The sequence below is a fragment of the Acomys minous genome (assembly GCF_964271855.1).
Source record: "Acomys minous genome assembly, chromosome: 12".
NCBI classification, from domain to species: Eukaryota; Metazoa; Chordata; class Mammalia; order Rodentia; family Muridae; genus Acomys; species Acomys minous.
The window spans coordinates 5335332-5356118 of record NC_140493.1 but is presented as its reverse complement, the minus strand read 5'-3'; the positions used below and the strand labels follow the sequence as shown (position 1 = coordinate 5356118).

The 20787-nt window shown below is 41.2% G+C and overlaps 1 protein-coding gene across 1 annotated transcript in view; it reads right to left on the bottom strand.

Annotated features, from left to right (window-relative positions):
• SENP1 (SUMO specific peptidase 1) overlaps window positions 1-20787 on the bottom strand; it is a 46496-nt gene that overhangs the window by 24992 nt on the left and 717 nt on the right. Inside the window, 7 exon segments of the mRNA XM_084748641.1 lie at window positions 47-150; window positions 3772-3943; window positions 7068-7227; window positions 12698-12782; window positions 15150-15280; window positions 17041-17050; window positions 17052-17089. Coding sequence (XP_084604767.1) covers window positions 47-150; window positions 3772-3943; window positions 7068-7227; window positions 12698-12782; window positions 15150-15280; window positions 17041-17050; window positions 17052-17089 — 700 coding nt within the window.

Here is a 20787-nt window from a genome sequence, read left to right as displayed (position 1 = left end):
GCAAACAGTGAAGTTAACTTCATATGAAAGATGCTTCGTGACTCACAGGTGTAAAGGAAAATGTGTGGTGGGCTTGGCTACAGAGAACTGTTTCCCTGTGACCATCTGCAGCAGCTGTCTGTAGATCTCTTTTTCTTCTTCTTGAACTGTCTGTAAGGGAGAGAGAAAAAGATCTTAGATACTCCAGTGAGGCAACATGCAGACAGACTCTCTAGCAGTCCTCAAGATAAAGAAACACTGCACAACAATGATACTCTCCATGTTCTATGCAGAAGAGGGCTAAGCAAATTAAATCTCAGAGAGCTTTAGCAGTGCTGAGAAGCTATTGAATATAAAATCAGAAAGTCAGGAAGCAATTATTTAATCACTCAAATGATAATGAGTCCAGAAATAAAGCATTTAAGACTTCTTAGAATCCCGAATGATCCCTTGGGCCCTAAGGAGGGAAGCACACAGTCAAGCGCTGTCAGGCATCTCACCAACAGTTCCTTATGCTATGCAGGTGCAAGTATTTTTCAAAGATGGTCTCCATTTTTAACATTACTTATTTTTCTCTAAGTTTCAATTTAGTATTTAGAAAAAAAAAAACCTCATAATCTGTAACATTTTTCTCACTGACTTGAACATCTACTATGCTTTAGTCATTTGAGAATCACAAATTGAATAAAATATATTTACAGCTTTTGTGGCCTTTATATTAGTTATTATAGAGACTGTCAATCAAAAACTTGTTCGTGACATGAAGAAAAGTAAAGGGCAAGGGGGATAAAAACTCATGGAGGGCAAACAGCAAGAGATCTGATCTGAAATACGGTATTTCATCAGAAACCTAAACTAGAGGAGGAAGTTAATAAAGACTATAAGGACGCACACATGCAAATATGAATGCCCACGAAAGGAAAAGGCTTGATGTACTCAAGCGGTTTAGGACCCTGCAAGGAAGAGTGGAACAAAGGAGCCACTGGGAGAAAGGATTCCATGGGGACCTGCGACTGCAAAGCACCTACTCTACACAGAAGTAATACTGGGTTCACGAAGAATCATGTCTCAGTGGCTTTTTTCAGCTACTAATCTTCATAAAATGGAATTCTACTGTGTTAGGGTTTGCATTACGGCATTTCAGTAAGTGCAGTAACATTTTATGTAATTGAAAATGTTTGTTAAAAGCAGAGTGAACTAAGCAATTAACCATGAAAGTAAACAGAGACTAACATTTCCCTTTCTGAATCTTGCACTGTTGCTGTAAATTTTAATTACACTGTTATTATAATGCTGCTCATTTACTAGATGCATTTAAATTGTGAAGTATGACAACTCCAACTACCCTAAAATTTGAACAGCTAAATGATTAAAACAAAGGAAGACTCAAGCAAGCATATGGTGGACACAGACCCCGAAGGGAAAACAAGGGCTTGCAGTGCTGTCTGCAGGGCATGGGGGCCACAGCTTAATGCCTGGCACATCATATTGTGTGTGTGGTGCTGATGGCCTTGACTAGTGTTTGAGACACTGGTTAAGTTCCTCAGAATAAAGAGTTCAAAGTTCCTGTGAGACACAAGAAATGACAACAGCCAGGGGAACAAAGGAGAAACTATATTCCAAGAAGAGAAAGAACACTGGGCATCAAGAGGGGACAAGACAGCTCAATACCCAGAGAAATAGGAAGGTGACCTAAAGGACAGTAAGAATTGTGTGCAAATTAAAGAGTTACTACAGCTAAACATCAATAAAGAAAGGGAGGGAAGAAAAACACTGTTTTCAGGTGGGCAATGGTGGTGCATGCCTTTAGTCCCAGTACTTGGGAAATAAAGGCAAGTGACTGAGTTTGAGGCCAGCCTGGCCTACATAATGAGTTCCATGACAGGAGACCTGTCTTACCCACTCCCCCAAAAAAGACCACACCACTAGAACACTATAGGTCAAATGGAGAAAAGGTATTATCTCAGCATTGCTGGTAATATCAGAATTCAATAAATATCAATTTTGTTGAACATTTGATAATGATATGTGTTCTAATATTTTGTCACCTCAATTGCAAAAAGATTTTTTAAAAAAAATATGCTTTTTAAGACAAGGTTTCTCTGTGTAACTTGGCTATCCTAGACTCTTTGTAGACCAGGCTGGCTTCAAACTCACAACGATCCACCTGCCTCTGACTCCTGAGTGCTGGGATTGAAGGAGAGATAAGATAGATAAGAGGCCAAAAAAAAAACAAAAACCAAAACTCTCAAAATAAAGGCTTTACAGGATCCAACACCCTCAGGCACCATGCTTGCAAGTGGTGCACAGACATACATGCAGGTAGAATACCTGTACACATGAAAATAAAATAAAAAAAAATAACAAATATAAATTGCCATGTTTATAACAGCACTACTCACAATAGCCAAGTTAAAGAATCAACCTAGTCGTCCATGGATGGATTAATGGATAAAGGAGATACACTATACAAACACACACACACACAGACACACATGGGACCTATAAAAAGAGAAGGACATCAGGCGTTTAAGCCAAACTCAGAAAGACAAATACTGTGGTTCATCTCATATGTGGACTTTAGATATGGGGTAGGGGTAGGTGGGTATGGTGATAAACACCTGAAATACCACCAGTTTGGGCCACTCTGAGCTTCATAGAGGTTAAGAGGGCCAGGGGTGCACCCCAAGAACTTCTATTAAAAACAAACAAGCAAACAAAAAACCCAAGAAAAAAGAAAGGGGTTAGGGCCTCAAACTCACAATGACCCGCCTGCCTCTCTGGCGTGCCTGTGTATGGACACTCACGGGTACATGTACAAACATACATGTAGAAGCCACAGGTTAACCCTGGGTGTCCCTCAAGAAGCCATCTGTCTTCTTTTTTGAAACAGGGTCTCTCACTGGCATGGAAGTCACCAAGTCACCCTGGCAGCTGCCTGTCTCTGCCTGCTGAGGACTGGGATTATAAGCATGCACCACCATGTATGGCTTTTTATATGAGTGCTGGGAACTGAACTTACATCCTGATATTTAATAGAAAGCACTTTACTGAACAAGCTATCTCTCCAGTCCCCTCATTGGCTTTTTTAAAAAGTAATTTATTTTCATTTTATGTTTTCTTTTTATAATTGAAGAAACCTATTCCTAGTGAAAAGAGCGGGTGTTCTACCAAATCAAATTTATTAAAACAAAAACTGGGATTTTTTTCTTTTTTTCTTTTTGTTTTTTTGAGACAAGGTTTCACTGTGTAGCCTTGGCTGTCTTGGACTCGCTTTGTAGACCAGGCTGGTCTCGACTCACAGCGATCTGCCTGCCTCTGCTTTCCAAGTACTGGGATTAAAGGCATGCATTGTTTTTTAAATTTGTTTTTGTAAAGTTCTTGGTTTTACCAAAGAAAACAACAGCTCAGAAAGATTATAAAACAACAGGAACAGAAGACAGTAGAAAAAATAATGTTCTAACATTTTTGAACTTAGAACAAATATTCTGTTTGCTTGATTGTTGGTTTGGTTTAAGACAGGGCTTCCTGGAACTCACTCTGTAGACCAGGCTGGCCTCGAACTCACAGCAATCTGCCTGCCTCTGCCTTCCCAGTGCTGGGACTAAAGGCATGAGCCATTGTTCCCAGCTGAACAAAATTTTTAATACTGCGCCCAGATGAACAACATTTTTAAAAGCATAAAGAGGTAAGTACAATGGTTTATAAGCAAGTAGATGAGAGCAAACAAATGGCTCACTGCATAAAGGGCCCTTGCTGCTCTTAGAGTCTCTGGCTGCAGTTTTTTCTTACCTCTTCTGCTGTGCTGAAATGTCGTCTCTGAATTTTCTTAGGGCTTAAAAGACTTCGACGGCAAGAGCCACTCCAGGATGGACTTGGGACAGACTTAATGGGGAATGACTTTTCATACGCAGACACATGGCAGTGATGGTTTGACTTTCCCACAAAGGTGTTTGATAATCCACTAAAAAAGAAGTTTGTAAGAAAAGTTAAGATAAACCTAGTGATTGTTTTTACTTTTAATAAATAATAAAAACATTGATAGAGATGGGCCAGTGGTTAGGAGTGCTGGCTGTTCTTACAGGGGACTTGGGTTCAATTCCCAGCACCCACATGGCAGTTCACAACTGTCTGTAACTCCAGTTCTGGGGGATTCGACACCCTCACAAAGATGTATGCAAGCAAAACACCAATGCACCTTAAAACAAAACAGCTAGAATGACAGAAGTACTCTTGTGGGAAATATGGGATTTGACATATAAGGTTATAACATCAGGTTCTGCCTCTTAAAAGGTCTTAGATTGCTAAATCATATATTTATCAAATAACTAAAACTGTTTTTCTTGGATCCACAATCTAGAATTTCTTCTCTCAAAAACCAAATATCAATATGACATGAGAGAACAAATCAGATTAGTCTTTTTGGAAAACATGAAGTGGAAGCATGCTAAGTGTATACGTAATGTTTCTTTTTTCTTTTTTTACATATTGTTTCTATTACTAGTTCACATTTCTATTCCACAGTCCTGTCCCTAAAGCGCTTTGGAATTACCTTAAACATGTAAAGACGTATAAAGATGAAGTCTCATAACAAAACCTTTGCAAGTAAATTCCAAAACTCCCTACAGGAACTACAGAGGGTTCTCCCCTTTCAGGAAGAACAACTAGGTTTTTTTTAAAACCAGGCTGCAGAGCTCACTGTGATCTACCAGGCTGCACAGCGTCCTCTGTGATCTACCAGGCCGTACAACGTGCTCTGTGATCTACCAGGCCGTACAACGTCCTCTGTGATCTACCAGGCCGCACAGCGTGCTCTGTGATCTACCAGGCCGCACAGCGTGCTCTGTGATCTACCAGGCTGCACAGCGTCCTCTGTGATCTACCAGGCCGCACAGCGTCCTCTGTGATCTACCAGGCCGCACAGCGTGCTCTGTGATCTACCAGGCCGCACAGCGTGCTCTGTGATCTACCAGGCCGCACAGCGTGCTCTGTGATCTACCAGGCCGCACAGCGTGCTCTGTGATCTACCAGGCCGCACAGCGTGCTCTGTGATCTACCAGGCCGCACAGCGTGCTCTGTGATCTACCAGGCCGCACAGCGTGCTCTGTGATCTACCAGGCCGCACAGCGTGCTCTGTGATCTACCAGGCCGCACAGCGTCCTCTGTGATCTACCAGGCCGCACAGCGTCCTCTGTGATCTACCAGGCCGTACAGCGTCCTCTGTGATCTACCAGGCCGCACAGCGTGCTCTGTGATCTACCAGGCCGCACAGCGTGCTCTGTGATCTACCAGGCCGCACAGCGTGCTCTGTGATCTACCAGGCCGCACAGCGTGCTCTGTGATCTACCAGGCCGTACAACGTCCTCTGTGATCTACCAGGCCGCACAGCGTGCTCTGTGATCTACCAGGCCGCACAGCGTGCTCTGTGATCTACCAGGCCGCACAGCGTGCTCTGTGATCTACCAGGCCGCACAGCGTGCTCTGTGATCTACCAGGCCGCACAGCGTGCTCTGTGATCTACCAGGCCGTACAGCGTGCTCTGTGATCTACCAGGCCGTACAACGTGCTCTGTGATCTACCAGGCTGCACAGCGTGCTCTGTGATCTACCAGGCTGCACAGCGTGCTCTGTGATCTACCAGGCTGTACAGCGTGCTCTGTGATCTACCAGGCTGCACAGCGTGCTCTGTGATCTACCAGGCTGTACAGCGTGCTCTGTGATCTACCAGGCTGTACAGCGTGCTCTGTGATCTACCAGGCTGCACAGTTCACTGTGGATTCTTAATGTGTCCTTTCTAGTGGGAAAACTGACAAGAAAAATACCTTTGTGACCTCAAAACCACAACCATCTAAAGTTTAGCAACTTTAAGATTTTCCCTCCTCAGATGACGGTTTCCATTGGCCATTAGCCAGCAAGCCTGAGCGAGGTACTTACTCAAACCAAACTGAATTTTTCTTTTCTTCCATTAACCCCAAAGGACTCAAAATAGTTTCATACCTGACTAAACTAGACTCAATAAACTGAGATAAATATATGGTCTCAATCTAAATGAGCTGACTAGATCTAAAGAAAGCCAAAAACCAAATATACTCTCTTATTTAAAAATCTATGGACTTTTCTGTATAATATAGTACAGGAAGGATCAAAGACTCTGAATTTCAGCTTGGGTTTCTGTTCTTAGGCTGGGAGGATGTGTCTAGCAAGATAGCAGTGGTAGTGCAAGTGCCTGGGAAAGATAAAATGGTTGTCTACAATGTCTTTTTGCACCTTAGATAAGGATTACCAATTGATATCAATAATTAAGGGATTATCTTAAGTAAAGTTGGTCACTTATATAATGACAAAGTAACAACATTTGGGTTATATTCAAATCACAGAAGCAAAGCTCCAGTCAGGAACAGACTCTGAACTCTCCAGGCCAAAGTGAATCTACCATCATTTCTCTACAACCCCTACTTTCCAGAAGTTACAAGATACTAGGCTCTAGCTGACTAGTGCAGATGTGGGGCAGATGGCTTTAAGTTAGCTCATGTGAAAGGCTGTAAAATGGCTGAGTTCGGGGCTGGAGAGATAGTTTACCCATTAAGAACACTGGCTGCTCTTCCAGCGTGCCCTGGGTTCAATTCCCAACACCCACATGGCAGCTCAAAACTGTCACTCCAGTTCCAAAGGATCTGACACCTGCACAGATACATGCATGCAAAACACCAATGCACATGAAATAAAAATACATAAATTGAATAAAATAAAATAAAAAACTAAAAAAAAAAAGAAAAAAGAAAAAAGAAAGAAAAGAAAAAGAAAAAAAAAAGAAGTGCTGCGTTCTTTGCCACTGCTACTTTAGAGACTGACTTCCATCTGAACACGATTCCAGAATCCTTCAACACTCAGACCCACCAGGATTTCCTTTAAAGCGTCTCTACCAATGATTTAGATACCACCGAAATTCAGTACAAAGGATAAACGTTTGTATATTGCTATAGTTTAAAGCCCTAAAATGATATTACTTATTGAAAATTCTAATGCAACATCTACCTTACAGCCACTTTCCCCTTATATTTGAAAAAAGGTTTGAGACCAAAAACTAACCTTGAGGTCTTTCGGGTTTCGAGGTAAAGACTTCGGCTATTTCTTGGTTTTTGTAACGCTGAGACTGACGCTGGAGTGGAATTTCTCCACTGTCCATTTGCATTTTGGCCAAAGGATCTTATGTCACCTGAGCCAAGGAAGCTGTCTGAGGAAGTGTTATCTAAAAGAAAATAAAAGTCTGAATAAGTTGAACAAATAACTAGATCTAGGTCTGTCTTTCTTTCTTTTCTTTCTTTCTTTTTTTTTTAATGATTGCAACCATGTTCCATCATTGCATTCCAATGTAAACCATGTCTCTCATGGAAAAGATCCCAGTTTCCACTGCCAATAAATCTGCAGTAAGGGAATGTCTACAAACTATAATCGATTCAGCCATACTAACCTGAAAATTGATGAAGGAGCTGAATCCTGCCACAGCCATGTGCCTTATCTGCATCAATGTGACTCCGTGGTGTCCACCAAAAGTCAACATTTTACCCCAACTATATCTTGCAAGCACTCCCAGGCCTGGGCCTGAAAGAAGGTAGGCCAGACCAGTAAGAAGCAAGTGGAGGGCCAAGGAGATTGTAATTCAAATGAACAACAGTTAGTGCTTAATAAGCAGCTGGTGTCACTTCCTTCTCTGTAGCTGTCATGTTCCAGACCCAGAGACTCCCTCCGGACAGACCGTCTAACCTGGCTCACACTGTCTGCTCATGGCAGGAGTGACCCACTCTACACCTCGGGTTCTAGCTTCCTCTGCAGTGACTGAAGGCCACAGCCATCAGCTAGATCAGCAAAACTCCAGTGCTTGCTACTGACGAGTATTTGCTTATTGTTTTAACTTCATCAACTCTAGATTATAAACTGGAATGGCAAAACCTTCTGGAAGTCTCAGCTAGGAGTAGCAGAATAATGTCCATTCCTTCCTCTCTCTATCAGGAAGATCAGGTGAATTAAAACAGCTCCCGCAGAACAACTTCCGACATTAGGCTGTGCAGCTCTACAGAGCGTCAGTGGAAAAGTAAGAATGGGATTCTCCATCCCCAGAACTTCCATCTTATACTAACAATACTCTGAAGCGCACCTTTCAGAGACCATTAACATAGAGCTTTGCACAACAGTGTGCACTTATATTATTTAAAGTATTTAGGGTGGGTATGGTGATATCCAAGACCCCAGGACTTGAGAAGCCGAGGCAGGACAAGTTTAAGGCCAGCTTTGGCTACAGTGAGACTGTCTCAACACACACACACACACACACACACACACACACACACACACACACACACACACGCAGGCATGCACACACACATAAAAGCATCTGTCTGTCTTTTAGTACTCTATCCAAATAAAACACCCTTCAAAAAGAAGGCTCCTTAAGTAAACCATGAAACAGAATTTGGGGTAAACATAGGGGAAGAAGAAGCAATCCACAGTGGTGTTAGTATCAAATGATTCACCAGTCAGTTAGTAACTTAGGCTAATAATTAAAATAAGTTCATTTTCAAAATGAATTAGAGCTGTCTTCCCTTGTAGTAAATATGTGGGTTTAGCATGTTTGACTGCTGTTACTCTCTAAGGACAGGCACATGAGGCTTCTGAACAGGAGTCTCAGTGAGAAGCCCAGAGAACAGCAGCTGCTAAGGCAAAGCAGCAACAGTAGAAATAACTGGCTTTCACAATCTAACTAAAAATGTATATTTGAGGAGGAAATCTGTTAAAAATACAAATTATCTTGACAGGGTGAAACCTGAGATCAGGGATAAGCCAGGGCAGCCTTACTAGAACGCTGGACTCGGCTTCAGCTTTAAGGCGCCCGGGGAAGCATGGCGCAGCCAATGACGTCATCGAGTACTCCGCTGGCTGCTAGTGGGGATAACGGACTAATAAGAGGCTGCAGATATATTTTTATTAGCCAATTTTAACCTGATATTTTGTCATCACTAAGAAGCTAGAGTTACAAAGCCAGAAACAAGGCAATTTATTATGTGCTCATACATGCATACAAAACAAGATGCACTGAAAATGTAACTGTGGTTCTGTTCTAATGAGGAAGCGACTAAGTGCTTTTCTCTCTAAGTTTTACGCAGAAGCAGGGAGTACTTTAATGAAAGTAACAAACTGTATTAAAAACAAGAGTCAGAGGCTCTTTGCTCACCTCCCCTCAAGCTCCTACCTATGGGATCTATAATAAACTTCCCTCTAAAACTAAAATAACAAAAACAAAAAACAACAACAAAACAACAACAACAAAACCAAAAACCAAACCAAACCAAACAAAAAACACCCAGGAAGAATGTGTCAGCTAATTGTTCACTGTGAAAGCAAGCTTTTAGTCCTGTTAACACTGGGATTAGTTAGTTATTGTAGTTACAGGATACTAAGTAAACCTAGCCTAAGTCATGTTAGTTTAATAACCAAATTTAACATATTTTCCAAAGATATTGATAAGCCTAAAGCACTATAAAATTCTTTTCATCTCAACCTACTTTTTTTTTTTTTTAACTGCTCTTCAGGACTAAAAATGCTTTAAATTTCTTCCATTGTGCTCTTTATAAAGCTGGCTATTCAAGTGTGCATTTCTGTTTTCTAAATAATTCAGAAAAGCTACTTCCTCTCAATAGTTTAATCCTGAGCAGACAGAGAGACGGAGTTGAAAGGCTTTATTCGGAGAGTTAGGTCCAGCAGAGCAGTAAATCACTAGCTCCAGACTCTACAATCTGTTAGTCTTGGTGGAAGACTGAGGATGGCCAGACAGCAGCTGAGCCCCAGCAGGGCTGTGAGGAGAAGGCTTGGCAGGTACCCGGGAGCCATACCTAGCCCATCAGAAGGACAGGCTCAAGCGCAAAGCAGGTAGAGACCAAGTTGTGCAGTATTTGTAATGAGTTGGAATGGGTATGACAAAGGAAAAAGATTTGAAAGTACATTGTAAAAAGTAGCTTTGTTTTTGTTTGGTGCTGGGCAATCAAGCCCTGGGGCCTGTGTATCCACATTAGATGTAAAAATCTTTCAGTAAGGTCTTTGGCATGCCATAAGCTTGTTTAATCAATAAGTAGACGAAACCTTGATAGATCAGCAGTTCTCAACCTGCAGGCCAGGGTCTCTTTGGGGGTACAGGGACCCCCTCACAGGTTGGTATATCAGATATTTACAACTCATAACAGTAGCAAAAATACAGTTATGAATTAGCAACAAAAATAATATTATGTTTGGGGGTCAGCACAACATGAGGAAGCACATTAAAAGGTCACAGCATTAGGAAGGCTGAGACCACTGTGAAAGATGAACAGATTTGAGTGCTGTTTTAAGCTGTAACAGTACAGAGAGTGAGTCTAACAGAGCTCAGCAGCCCCCTTCAGCATGGCTATTTTCCTCTCATCTATACAGAATTATTACAAGTGTTTTTATTTTCTTAAAAACATCAATAATTCAAGTGGGAGATAAACTTTAAAGAGTTTTGGCATGAGGACCAACTTGTAGTACAATGATAAATACAGAAAAGTGTAATTCTCAATGATCTGTGGCCAATTAGGAAGCCAGGAACCTGGTTAAATATTGCTCCAGTCAACAACATGACAGCCTGGGTGATCTTAGGTAGATCTTTGTCAGTACTAAGGTTCAACTAAAATTAAAGAGAAAAGCTCTAAAAATGCTTTCTCAGTAAGGGTGAGTGGACCTAAGCACTAGGAAAAATACAGATAACAATGAAGGCCACTATCCCAAACCATAAAGGTCCAACGGTACTGCAGAATTACACACTTGAAACTTAGCAAAATTACCTGTTATTTTATTCTATATATCACTTGTCAATATAATCTGGAGCAGCACAGTAATCTATAAATAATTACTGGTACATGCAGCAAAATGGGTATGCACTTGCATTTACAGGCACCCATCAAAACAGAAACCTCTTCCATGTCAGTTCACGTAGATTTTAATGTCAAATCTAAAAAATGCTTTTTAGAGTTTGAAACTACAGATAAGTGACTATAGCTGTGCATCACAATGCCAAAGATTAAAAGTCAATAGAAAACAATAAATATGGGGAGGAATTTGTGTACTGACATAAAATAAACAAAATGAAACAAAAAATACAAACTTTGAGTTATAAAGATTTTATGTGTCAAATCACATAATGTGTATCATGAATATATACAGAGATAAAAATCAGAAGAGGCCAAAGTGAATGGAGTTAAGTAATATTTGGTTTTTAGCCAAAGGGGTTTAAGTCTAATTTTCTACACAACTGTTAATTATGAAGGAATTATCTGAAACCCAGTGGAATGGTTCTCTCCGATGATAAACTGGCATATGAAATAACAAACAATCACAGCATGAGTCAAATGGAAGCATTAATGACCTGATTTCCCTAACTACTTAATCCTCTGTCTTTTCTGTAGGAATTATAATAAACTACCACACCAAATTTCTTTGTTCACCAAAAGGCTGTTTCAATATTGAAAAAAACAGATACTTTCTCAATTGCTTTTCACCACTAAAATTACTGACACATAATATGTGGAGGCCACTGTTCAACCTGCGGGGACATGTAGTGTCCAGGGAATAGCACCACCCACCTAAATAATGCACACTTAAATATAAGTCTAAAAGAACATCATACTAACGTCTTTTTAGGGGAGGAGATCTCATCTTGCTGACAAAGAATCCTGAGGAAGCCAAATAATAGTAATTATTATGTGCATATTTATTTCAGATTTATCATAATCTTATCCTTACCAAAAAAAAAAAAAAAAACCACCACCACCACACAAAAAAAAAACAAAACCCAAAACTATGTAGGCAGGCTCCACGGGATTCCTACTGTTCCCATATTTGTGGTAAAATAAGATTTTAAGTAATGCAGAGTAAAAAAGACCTGGGAAGACTACTGTATTTTCCTGAGTCACAGTACTAAGAGACTAATGGACAAAATTCTTAGTTTTCCAACTCAGAGGCAGAAACTGTCAGAAGTCTAAACCTTAGGAAGGGTCAGACACTGCAGCCAGCTGGCCAGGGTAGGAGTCACTTAGAGAATGCTAACTTCTACCATGGGTCACAGGTTGAACAACAAACAAAGCTCTTGAATACACAAGCATATGGCTGTGGCAGGTGCTAGACAGGAACATGCAGTTAACCTTCCTGCCCTAAAGGAGGAACAAACCTGGGCAGAAATAAATGTTCAGGCTTAACTGTTTCAAGAACAGAAATAGGTTAGCTATGTGGTTTCAATCAATACAAAACAAATACTCTTTGTATTACATGCACACAGCAAAAACAAAACAAAACAAAGCTACATCATTTTCTATAATGGAATAGTAGACAAGGAGGAGAACAGATTCCAAAAAGACTTTCCCACTTAGAAGTCAGTATTTGATTGACATTAAATCCAAACTACTATAGCAACCAAATACATAGCCATAAATACCCTACTCAAATGCTGTGTTAGTGGGAAGTGCCATGTTGCTTTTGACAATGCTTTCGCCTTTTTTTTTTTTTTTTTGACAGCGCTGGGCAAGAACCCAGGGCTTTGAGAGACATGTCCCAATACCTGATAATGTTTTCACTTCTAGAGATGGTAAACACAAAATATTCGCTATGAAGGAATGTGAAGGGCATGCAGCATCTTGAATACACGTAATGAAGCATACCTGGATGATAATCTGGATTATAAGCTGCACTTCTTGTAGAACATGTGAAAGGTCTGTCCAAAGTCCCCTGCCTGAAAGGCAAGATCTGAAAACAGAAGATTGTTCTCTTAAATCATATTTTTGACAATTAAAGAGAATAGAAGTAAGTTTACATTAAGAAAAATATCACTAGCCGGGCTTGGTGGAGCACGCCTTTAATGCCAGCGCTCGGACAAGAGGCAGAGGCAGGCATGTTGTTTTAAGTGAAAATCCCAATGTTCTGCTTTACCAATAAAGGAGCCAGATGCTGGGGTGAAAACCTGCAGCTCAGAAAGGCAGAGAAAGCACCCAGCTGACCTGCCTGCTCAGCTCACGTCCCAATGCAAAGGCCCAAATGGTTCAGCTGACAGCCCAGGAGGAAAAGGCAAAGGTTTGCTAGCTCAAAGCTCAACAAGCCCACAAAGCCAAAGGCCAAGGAGCTGAGGAGCTCCAGAGCTAATGGCCAAAGAGGCCCTTTTACTATTATACGATGCCTTAAATACCTTTCAACTCAAAGTCTCTCCTGGTCTTTAATCCCTATCAGCTGGTTTCTTGTCCTGTCTCTTTACCTAGGGTTAACTTTACTAAATACTCTGTACAGAAAGCTCTTGGATTAAAGGTCTGTGTTAGGGCTCACCCGCACTAAGCAAAAGACAGGTTTTTACAGCTCACAATGTCAGGAATCACAATGGGATCAACTATCCAGCAACATAGGCATATCTCTGTGAGTTCGAGGCCAGCCTGGTCTATAAAGTGAGTCCAGGACAGCTAAGGCAACACAGAGAAACCCTATCTCAAAAAGAAAAAGGAAAAAAAAAAAAAAAGAAAAGAAATGAAAAACATCTGATAAATTTTTTAATATGCATGTATCTTATTGTAAACAAGCTGCATACTAAAAAGATAAAGACAATTTAGAGCCGGGCGTGGTGGCGCACGCCTTTAATCCCAGCACTTGGGAGGCAGAGGCAGGTGGATAGCTGTGAGTTCGAGGCCAGCCTGGTCTACAAAGCGAGTCCAGGACAGCCACGGCTACATAGAGAAACCCTGTCTCGAAAAACCAAAAAACAAAAAACAAAAAAACAAAAAGATAAAGACAATTTAATGAAATTATTCAGACTTAAAGGGAAAGATGGAAGATAATTATCTGCTCTGCAACTTAAGGAATGCTCATTGGATGGTATACTTGCATTTACTATAGTCTATCAGAAAATAAGTTGTAACACATTAGAAGCTGAGAAAATCAACTTGGTTTTGCTTCCTTTGAAGACTCTGGAGAGTCACTCTCATCAGGGGTGCTGCTGCTGCAGGGTTAGCGCAATGTAAGCAATAGGGCGGTGGGAGATGAGGGTCCAACCGGCTGCAGCTAAGCAGACTCAAAGAGCAACAAGTTAGCTCTTTCACATTACTAGGCTTTCCTACGGGGCCAGACTACTTTGTTTTAATATTTAAAATTACATTTACTTATTGCATATCCCATGGCATACGCAAGGAGGTCAGAGGACAGCTGGAAGGAGTCAGTACTTTCCTTTCACTATGTGGGTCTCAGGGTCATCAGGCTTGGCAGAAGTACCTTTATGTGCTGAGCCATCTCTCTGCCCAAGACTGCTTTTTCAGCAGCATTCCTGTTACTCTAATAGCATGTAAGTCAGTTAGGAGTGCTTTTAAAGCAGTTTCAGGGGCGGATGCTCAGGACCTGTGTCTCTGCCAGGCTCACAGGCAATGAACATGTTGCACTCTGGGCCAGACCTTCAAACTCTGAGTTAGGTCACAGACAAAGCTCTGGGTGGCTGTGCATTCATCTCTCTCCCCCAAGCCTAGCAATTTTAAGACCTAGTGTAAAAGAACAAAGATCTATGTGTCGACAGTTTAGTAGTCAGAGGAACAACGAAGAGCTTTCTAAAAAGATTACTCTTCCCAGGCAGTGGTGAGCACATACATTTAATACCAAGAGGCAAGCACATCTCTCAGTTCGAGGCTAGGCCTAATCTAAAGAGCGAGCTCTAGGACAGTCAGGACTACAGAGAGAAACCCTGTTTCAAAAACAAAATTATTCTTAATTCAAATATCATGTTTTATCTTTCTTAAATCAAGCAGAAATCCAACACTAAGATTAAAATTATTATTATTATTTTGGCTTGTTGGGTTTTTTTTTTTTTTTTTTTTTTTTTTTTTTGGAGACAGAGTTTCTCTGTGTAGCCTTGGCTGCCTGGACTCACTTTATACATCAGGCTGGCCTCGAACTCACAGAGATCTGCCTGCCTCTGCCTCCAGAGGGCTGGGAATACAGGTGTGTACCACTGTGCCTTGCCAACACTAAAATTACTGATTGTAAAAAGTTCATCTGCTTCGAGTTGTTAGTGTGGCAATGAAACTATATCAGATGAATATTTATAATGAACAAAATAATTAATTAAAGGAAAAGAATCATTCCAACCTGCTGGTCAGAAAGTGAAAGCTGGTCCTCTGGAAAACCAGACTGTGGCATGATGTGGGTTTTGAAGGTGGAGCTGTGGTTCACTAAGGTCACTTCTCCAGCGTCCATCTTCACCCCGTCAGCAGTGTCATCTAGGAAAGAATGCAAATGAGATCAAGTCACACAGTCCTCAATGGCATTTTCCTGTGAGACTATCTTCTCACCTAAAAAAGTGTTCTCAAAGAAGAATATACAGATAAACAAACTCCTCTTTCATAGCATGTGAAGACACTGGTCCATTTAGAACTGATTGAGATCATCTAACAAACAGGCCAAAACCTACACAAGAATTAAAAAAAGAAAAAAGGGGGGGGGAGCCTGATTTATAGTTTTTAAAATAATGAAATGTCCCCCAAAGAAAACTTTCAATGTCATTAAGTATTTTATGTATATATTTGGTGTTGGATAAAAAGGCATGCTCTAGAAGAGGCAGAATTCTGATGCGTTGACCCATGAGCTGGGGATCAGCATGGGCAACATGACAAGCCCTATCACTTAAAGAAGGGGAGGAGGGAGTGTATGTCACTTGCAAAAACACCATTCACACTGGTTTTTTTCCTGTTCTAACTCAAAAAGGTGCTTTAAAGCTTAACCAGGAGCTGGGGAATGGCTCAGAGGGTAGGAGTGCTTGCTGTACAAGTATGAGACCCTCAATCTGAATCCCCAGCACCCATGTAACAAGCTGGACACAGCTGTGTTTGCCTGTAACCCCAGCCCTGTGGGGCAGAAACAGACAGATCCTGGGAGCTTGCTGCTCAGCCAGCTAACCTAGCAAAAACAGTAAGCCTCCAATTCAGTGATGCAGGAGTAAGGCAGACAGGATCTTCAGAATCCTCTTCAGGCCTGTACATATATTCCCATGGGCAATACCTGCACAAAGACATGCATGCAACCTCCCCCAAATACCAGCCATTGTTAAAAAGAAAAAACTTAATCCACCTGGCTCTTTTTTCTATAAAAGTAGAATTTATCTGCATCTCTCTTAGTGTCATCTCAGTGACTACAGTACCATGGCAGACTCTTACTTTAGAAACATTTTTTACCATAAAAGAGCCAAGACAGTGCGACTTACACTGGTAACAGCTGAGAAAATAGAAACAAAGAGGGAAGAGAGGAGAGAAGACTAAGGAAGGGAGAGCGCGGTGGTGGTAGCGACAAACCTAAGCAAAGAAAAGGCTGCGTAAACTGATGTGCACAGCCTTCCTGGTCCAGCCACTCCAAGCTATCCCTAAGTTGGCTGCTGTTCCAGTCTCTACCCTGAGTTCCTTTACAGATATGAAACAGTGGGAAATGTCCCAATTGCAAAGCTTCTTCATCACTAGCCACATGAAATAAAATATTTACCTTACTGAAATGTTTTATCCTACAGGAGGCAGTGTGACCCAGCACTAGAGAACAGGGACTTGAACACTGCTGGACAGACCACACAACTCCAAGCACATTTTAACCCTGTGTCCCACTCTCCTTGCTGGTACAACCACGTATATTTTGTACATACTACTAGGTATCCTTTACGATGGCTGAAACAATGAAATGAATAAATACATATTAAGTACTTAGAAAAGACACATAGTAAGCATACCAAATACTGCTAGGGTGTATTGTTTTTTTCCCCATAAAATGAATACAAATATGATCTTAAATGATTTTGTAAATAATGTATTAACCAAAGAAAAATAAGGCTGAGAATACAGCAGCTTTTAGTTAGGACGAGGCTTCTGTAATGTTATCACTATGCACAAAGACACACACAGAGCGGGCAGTGGGACAGCAGCGCACCCTCTCTCTCCAGCTAACCAGCCGCTAAGGGGCAGGACACACACAGAGAGGCAGTCTCAGTCGCCAGCCTTACCCATGCCAGGTCCTTCTCACATCACTGACTTTAGCAAAGATACAAAATCCTGTAAAAGAAGACACAAAATATAAACACCACACAGTGAAGCATCTGGTCCAAATATCATACAACAGGAACTTGTACAGAAGTGACATCTACGTCCTTCATGGAGAAAAATGGTAAAGGCTATTGATTTGCTGGGAAAAACTAAAAAAAAAAAAAGTAAAATAAAATTGGTCTGAGATACTTCCAAACACTGCTGCACACTACATTGCGCTGAGCAGCACCTACAGCCAAGCCAGAGAATCACAGGCCATCAAGGCAAGAGTCAGGGAACTGAGTGAGCCACCCCTCAGGAGACTGCGATGAGATCACAGCCAAGAGTCTTCCCAACACCACTCCATTACAATGCACTACATCATTTTTCTAAGCAAGTTACAGACTTTGTGATCCTAAGATTTCTCTCCCATAAATCTTACTCAGTGGACAAACAAAATGACACAAATGTTGTAAATGTTACTTTTATTTCCTCAGAAGAGGGGATGAACTGAGAGTCGAACCGAGCTCACTAATACATGGCTTGGGCTGAGCCCAGAGCACTTCTATCTAAATATCCCCAGGCCAGGGCCTGGAAGCTTCCAGCCTCCATACAATCTAATCTTCTGCAAGCCCAGGCCTTGAAGGCTTCAGCTTCCAGCCTCCGTCTGCTAACCGAGGCCTAGAATGTTTTCAGCCCAGAGACTGACTTCTGAATAAGCTCACCCTTTCTAGTTCTAACTTTGGCTGGCTGGTTAAACTCAGCTGTTCTGGCTCAAAACTCCTCTCCAAGCTGACTGGTTCAAACTGGCTTCTCTCAGCTCCTCAGTGAGTTGCTCTGTTGGGGGATGGTTCTATGCACTGTGTGTTCAAATGCTGAGTTCTGCACCTAGAGACCTGGCTGCAGTCGTGAGTGTGGTCGTTGTTACCGAAGGGTCTCCTGCTTTCTGTTGTGTAAATATCTCAGGCCTGCCAGATGTGGTGGCGCACACCTTTAATCCCAGTACTCTGGGAGGCAGAAGCAGGCGGCTCTCTGTGAGTTCAAAGCCAGCCTGGTCTATAGAGTGAGTTCCAGGACAGCCAAAACTACATACAGAGAAACCCTGTATGGAAAAAACAAAATATACAATTAAGCAAAAAAAAAAAAAACAAAAAAAAAAACACCTCAAGCCTGTGTAAGCCAAAGCTCCTTTATCTATATAGAAGTCCCCAAGGCTTCCCGTGTATGTCTCTGAAGCAAGTGCTGAACTTTACATAGAGAACCAGCAGTGCAGCGAGGGCTGCCTGAGTGATCAGAGTGCTCAGGGTTGGCACGAAGGACCCCACAGGGCTAAAGCCTTAGATTTAGGCTCAACTCAGCAAAAAAAATACTACCTAAAATTTCTCTAGACGATTCTTTCTTTGTTTTATTGTATGTGTATGAGTTTTTTTCCCAAATGTGTGCCTGTGTCTGTAGAGGCAGAAGAGGGCTTCAGATCGCCTGCAACCGGCGCTATGGATGGCTGTGAGGAGCCGTGGGGGGGTGGAGTGAAACCTGGGTCCCCTGGAAGAGAAGCCACAGCTCTTAGCCACTGGGCTATTCCTCCTGCCCTTGAGTATAATTCTTCAGGGTTCAGATTAAGGTGGGGAAAATATCCTACCAACCAAAGTCACTTTCTAATATGACTAGCCCATGCCACCTGCCTTTTAAAAAGAAAAAATACTGGGCCGGGCGTGGTGGCCCACGCATTTAATCCCAGCACTCGGGAGGCAGAGGCAGGTGGATCACTGTGAGTTCGAAGCCAGCCTGGCGTATAAAGTGAGTCCAGGACAGCCAAGGTTACACAGAAAAACCCTGTCTCAAAAAAAAGAAAAGAAAAGAAAAGAAAGAAAGAAAGGAAAAGAAAGACCAACTTAAGAAGTCTAGTATCTACATCGTGGGATATAGAAAGATTCCAAGTTTAAGGACACTCTGGATTATAAAGCAAGATTCATTCTCCCTCTCCTCTCCTCTCTCTCTCAAAAATAAATAAATAAAAACAAAAATCTAGTATCCAGTAGAATAATCCCAGTTAATTTCTTTTTCATTTTAGAGATCTGGAAGGGGAAAACTAGAAATTCAATAATTCAAAAAGTTAAATGATTTGCATAAAATCCCACAGATGAGGTAAAGTGAAGGACCCCAGAGTCCCTCACAAGTGCACTTCCCAAGTACAGCACAGCCTTACACCCTCAGATATCCTCATCAAAGATTCACCTGAGCAATGGGAAAATAATCTCCAATTAGCTTTGGGTAATCTATCCTGGCTCATCCATTTAGATGATTAGAGCTCCATATTTATACCTTAATACAAAGGTATTTGTATGCTTCTAGAACTTTCCTTAGCAACAATACTGAAAGAAGAGATTTAAAAAAACAAACAACAACAACAAAATCAAGATTATACATGAAGTCTTAATAAGGAGCCTTATATGTCGTCATCAAATTCTAGCAAGGATGACAGTTTTTTCTTTTCTTTTTTTTTTTTTAAAGATTTATTTATTTATTTATTTATTTATTTATTTATTTTATGTATATGTGAGTGCTCTATCTGTATGTACACCTGCAGGCCACATTGTAGATGGTTGGGAGCCACCATGTGGTTGCTGGGAATTAACTCAGGACCTCTGGAAGAGCAGCCAGTGCTCTTAACGTCTGAGCCATCTCTCCAGCCTCAATAGTTTTTTCTTTTAAGAAAATCTTTAGGGCTGGAGAGATGGTTCAGCGGTTAAGAGCACTGGCTGCTCTTCCAGAGGTCCTGAGTTCAATTCCCAGCAACCACATGGTGGCTCCCAACCATTTGTAATGAGATCTGGTACCCTCTTCTGGAGTGCAGGAAGAACACTGTATACACAATAAATAAATAAATCTTAAAAAAAAAAAAGAAAGAAAGATAAGAAAATATTTCACAGGATGTGATAGCACATGCCTTAATCCCAACATTGGGGAGGCAGGGGCAAGATCTCTCTGAGTTTAAGGCCAGTTTGATCTACAAAGTGAGTCCAGGACAGCCAAGGCTATACAGAGAAACCCTGTCTCATTAATAATAATAATAATAATAATAATAATAATAATAATAATAATAATAATAATAAAATAAAGAAAAAAGTTTTTAGGCTAGGAGAGGAAGCCAGATCTATTCACAGATACAGACACAGCAAAACTAGTACAACTGGTAGGAGAAAGAGAGGTCAGTGGAAGAAAAAAATGACATCACCTTAGCCACAAGTGGCAGAACCTGTCTGTATACTCATCCACTCCCTCCCTTGACTTAATTCATCAGATGCATGACAGGCAGGATATATTCATCAGTACTGATCAGTAACTGAAATCAGGCAAAATGAATGAAGCTCTTTAAAAGGGACTGGGCAACAGGCACTCTAAGTGGAAGGTTGAAGTCACGTTATTAAGGTGTCACTGTAAACTCAAAGGCAGTAATCCACATGTCAGCAGGAGTCCTGAAGAACACCTACACATGTCCCACTTCATCCAGAATTTCCGATTACAACGAAAACCCCTAAGTCAAATAGTTAATAGACTATAAAAGGACCATATACAATTTTTTTCCCAAGAATCACCACCACTCCAGATACAATTAAGTATGCCACATAAACTAAATAATTTTAACGAGTGTGACTTAAACGTGATAAAGGGGCAAGTTATTGCCAACAAGATAACAGAGAAACTGTAGAGGTACTGATAAAAACAGA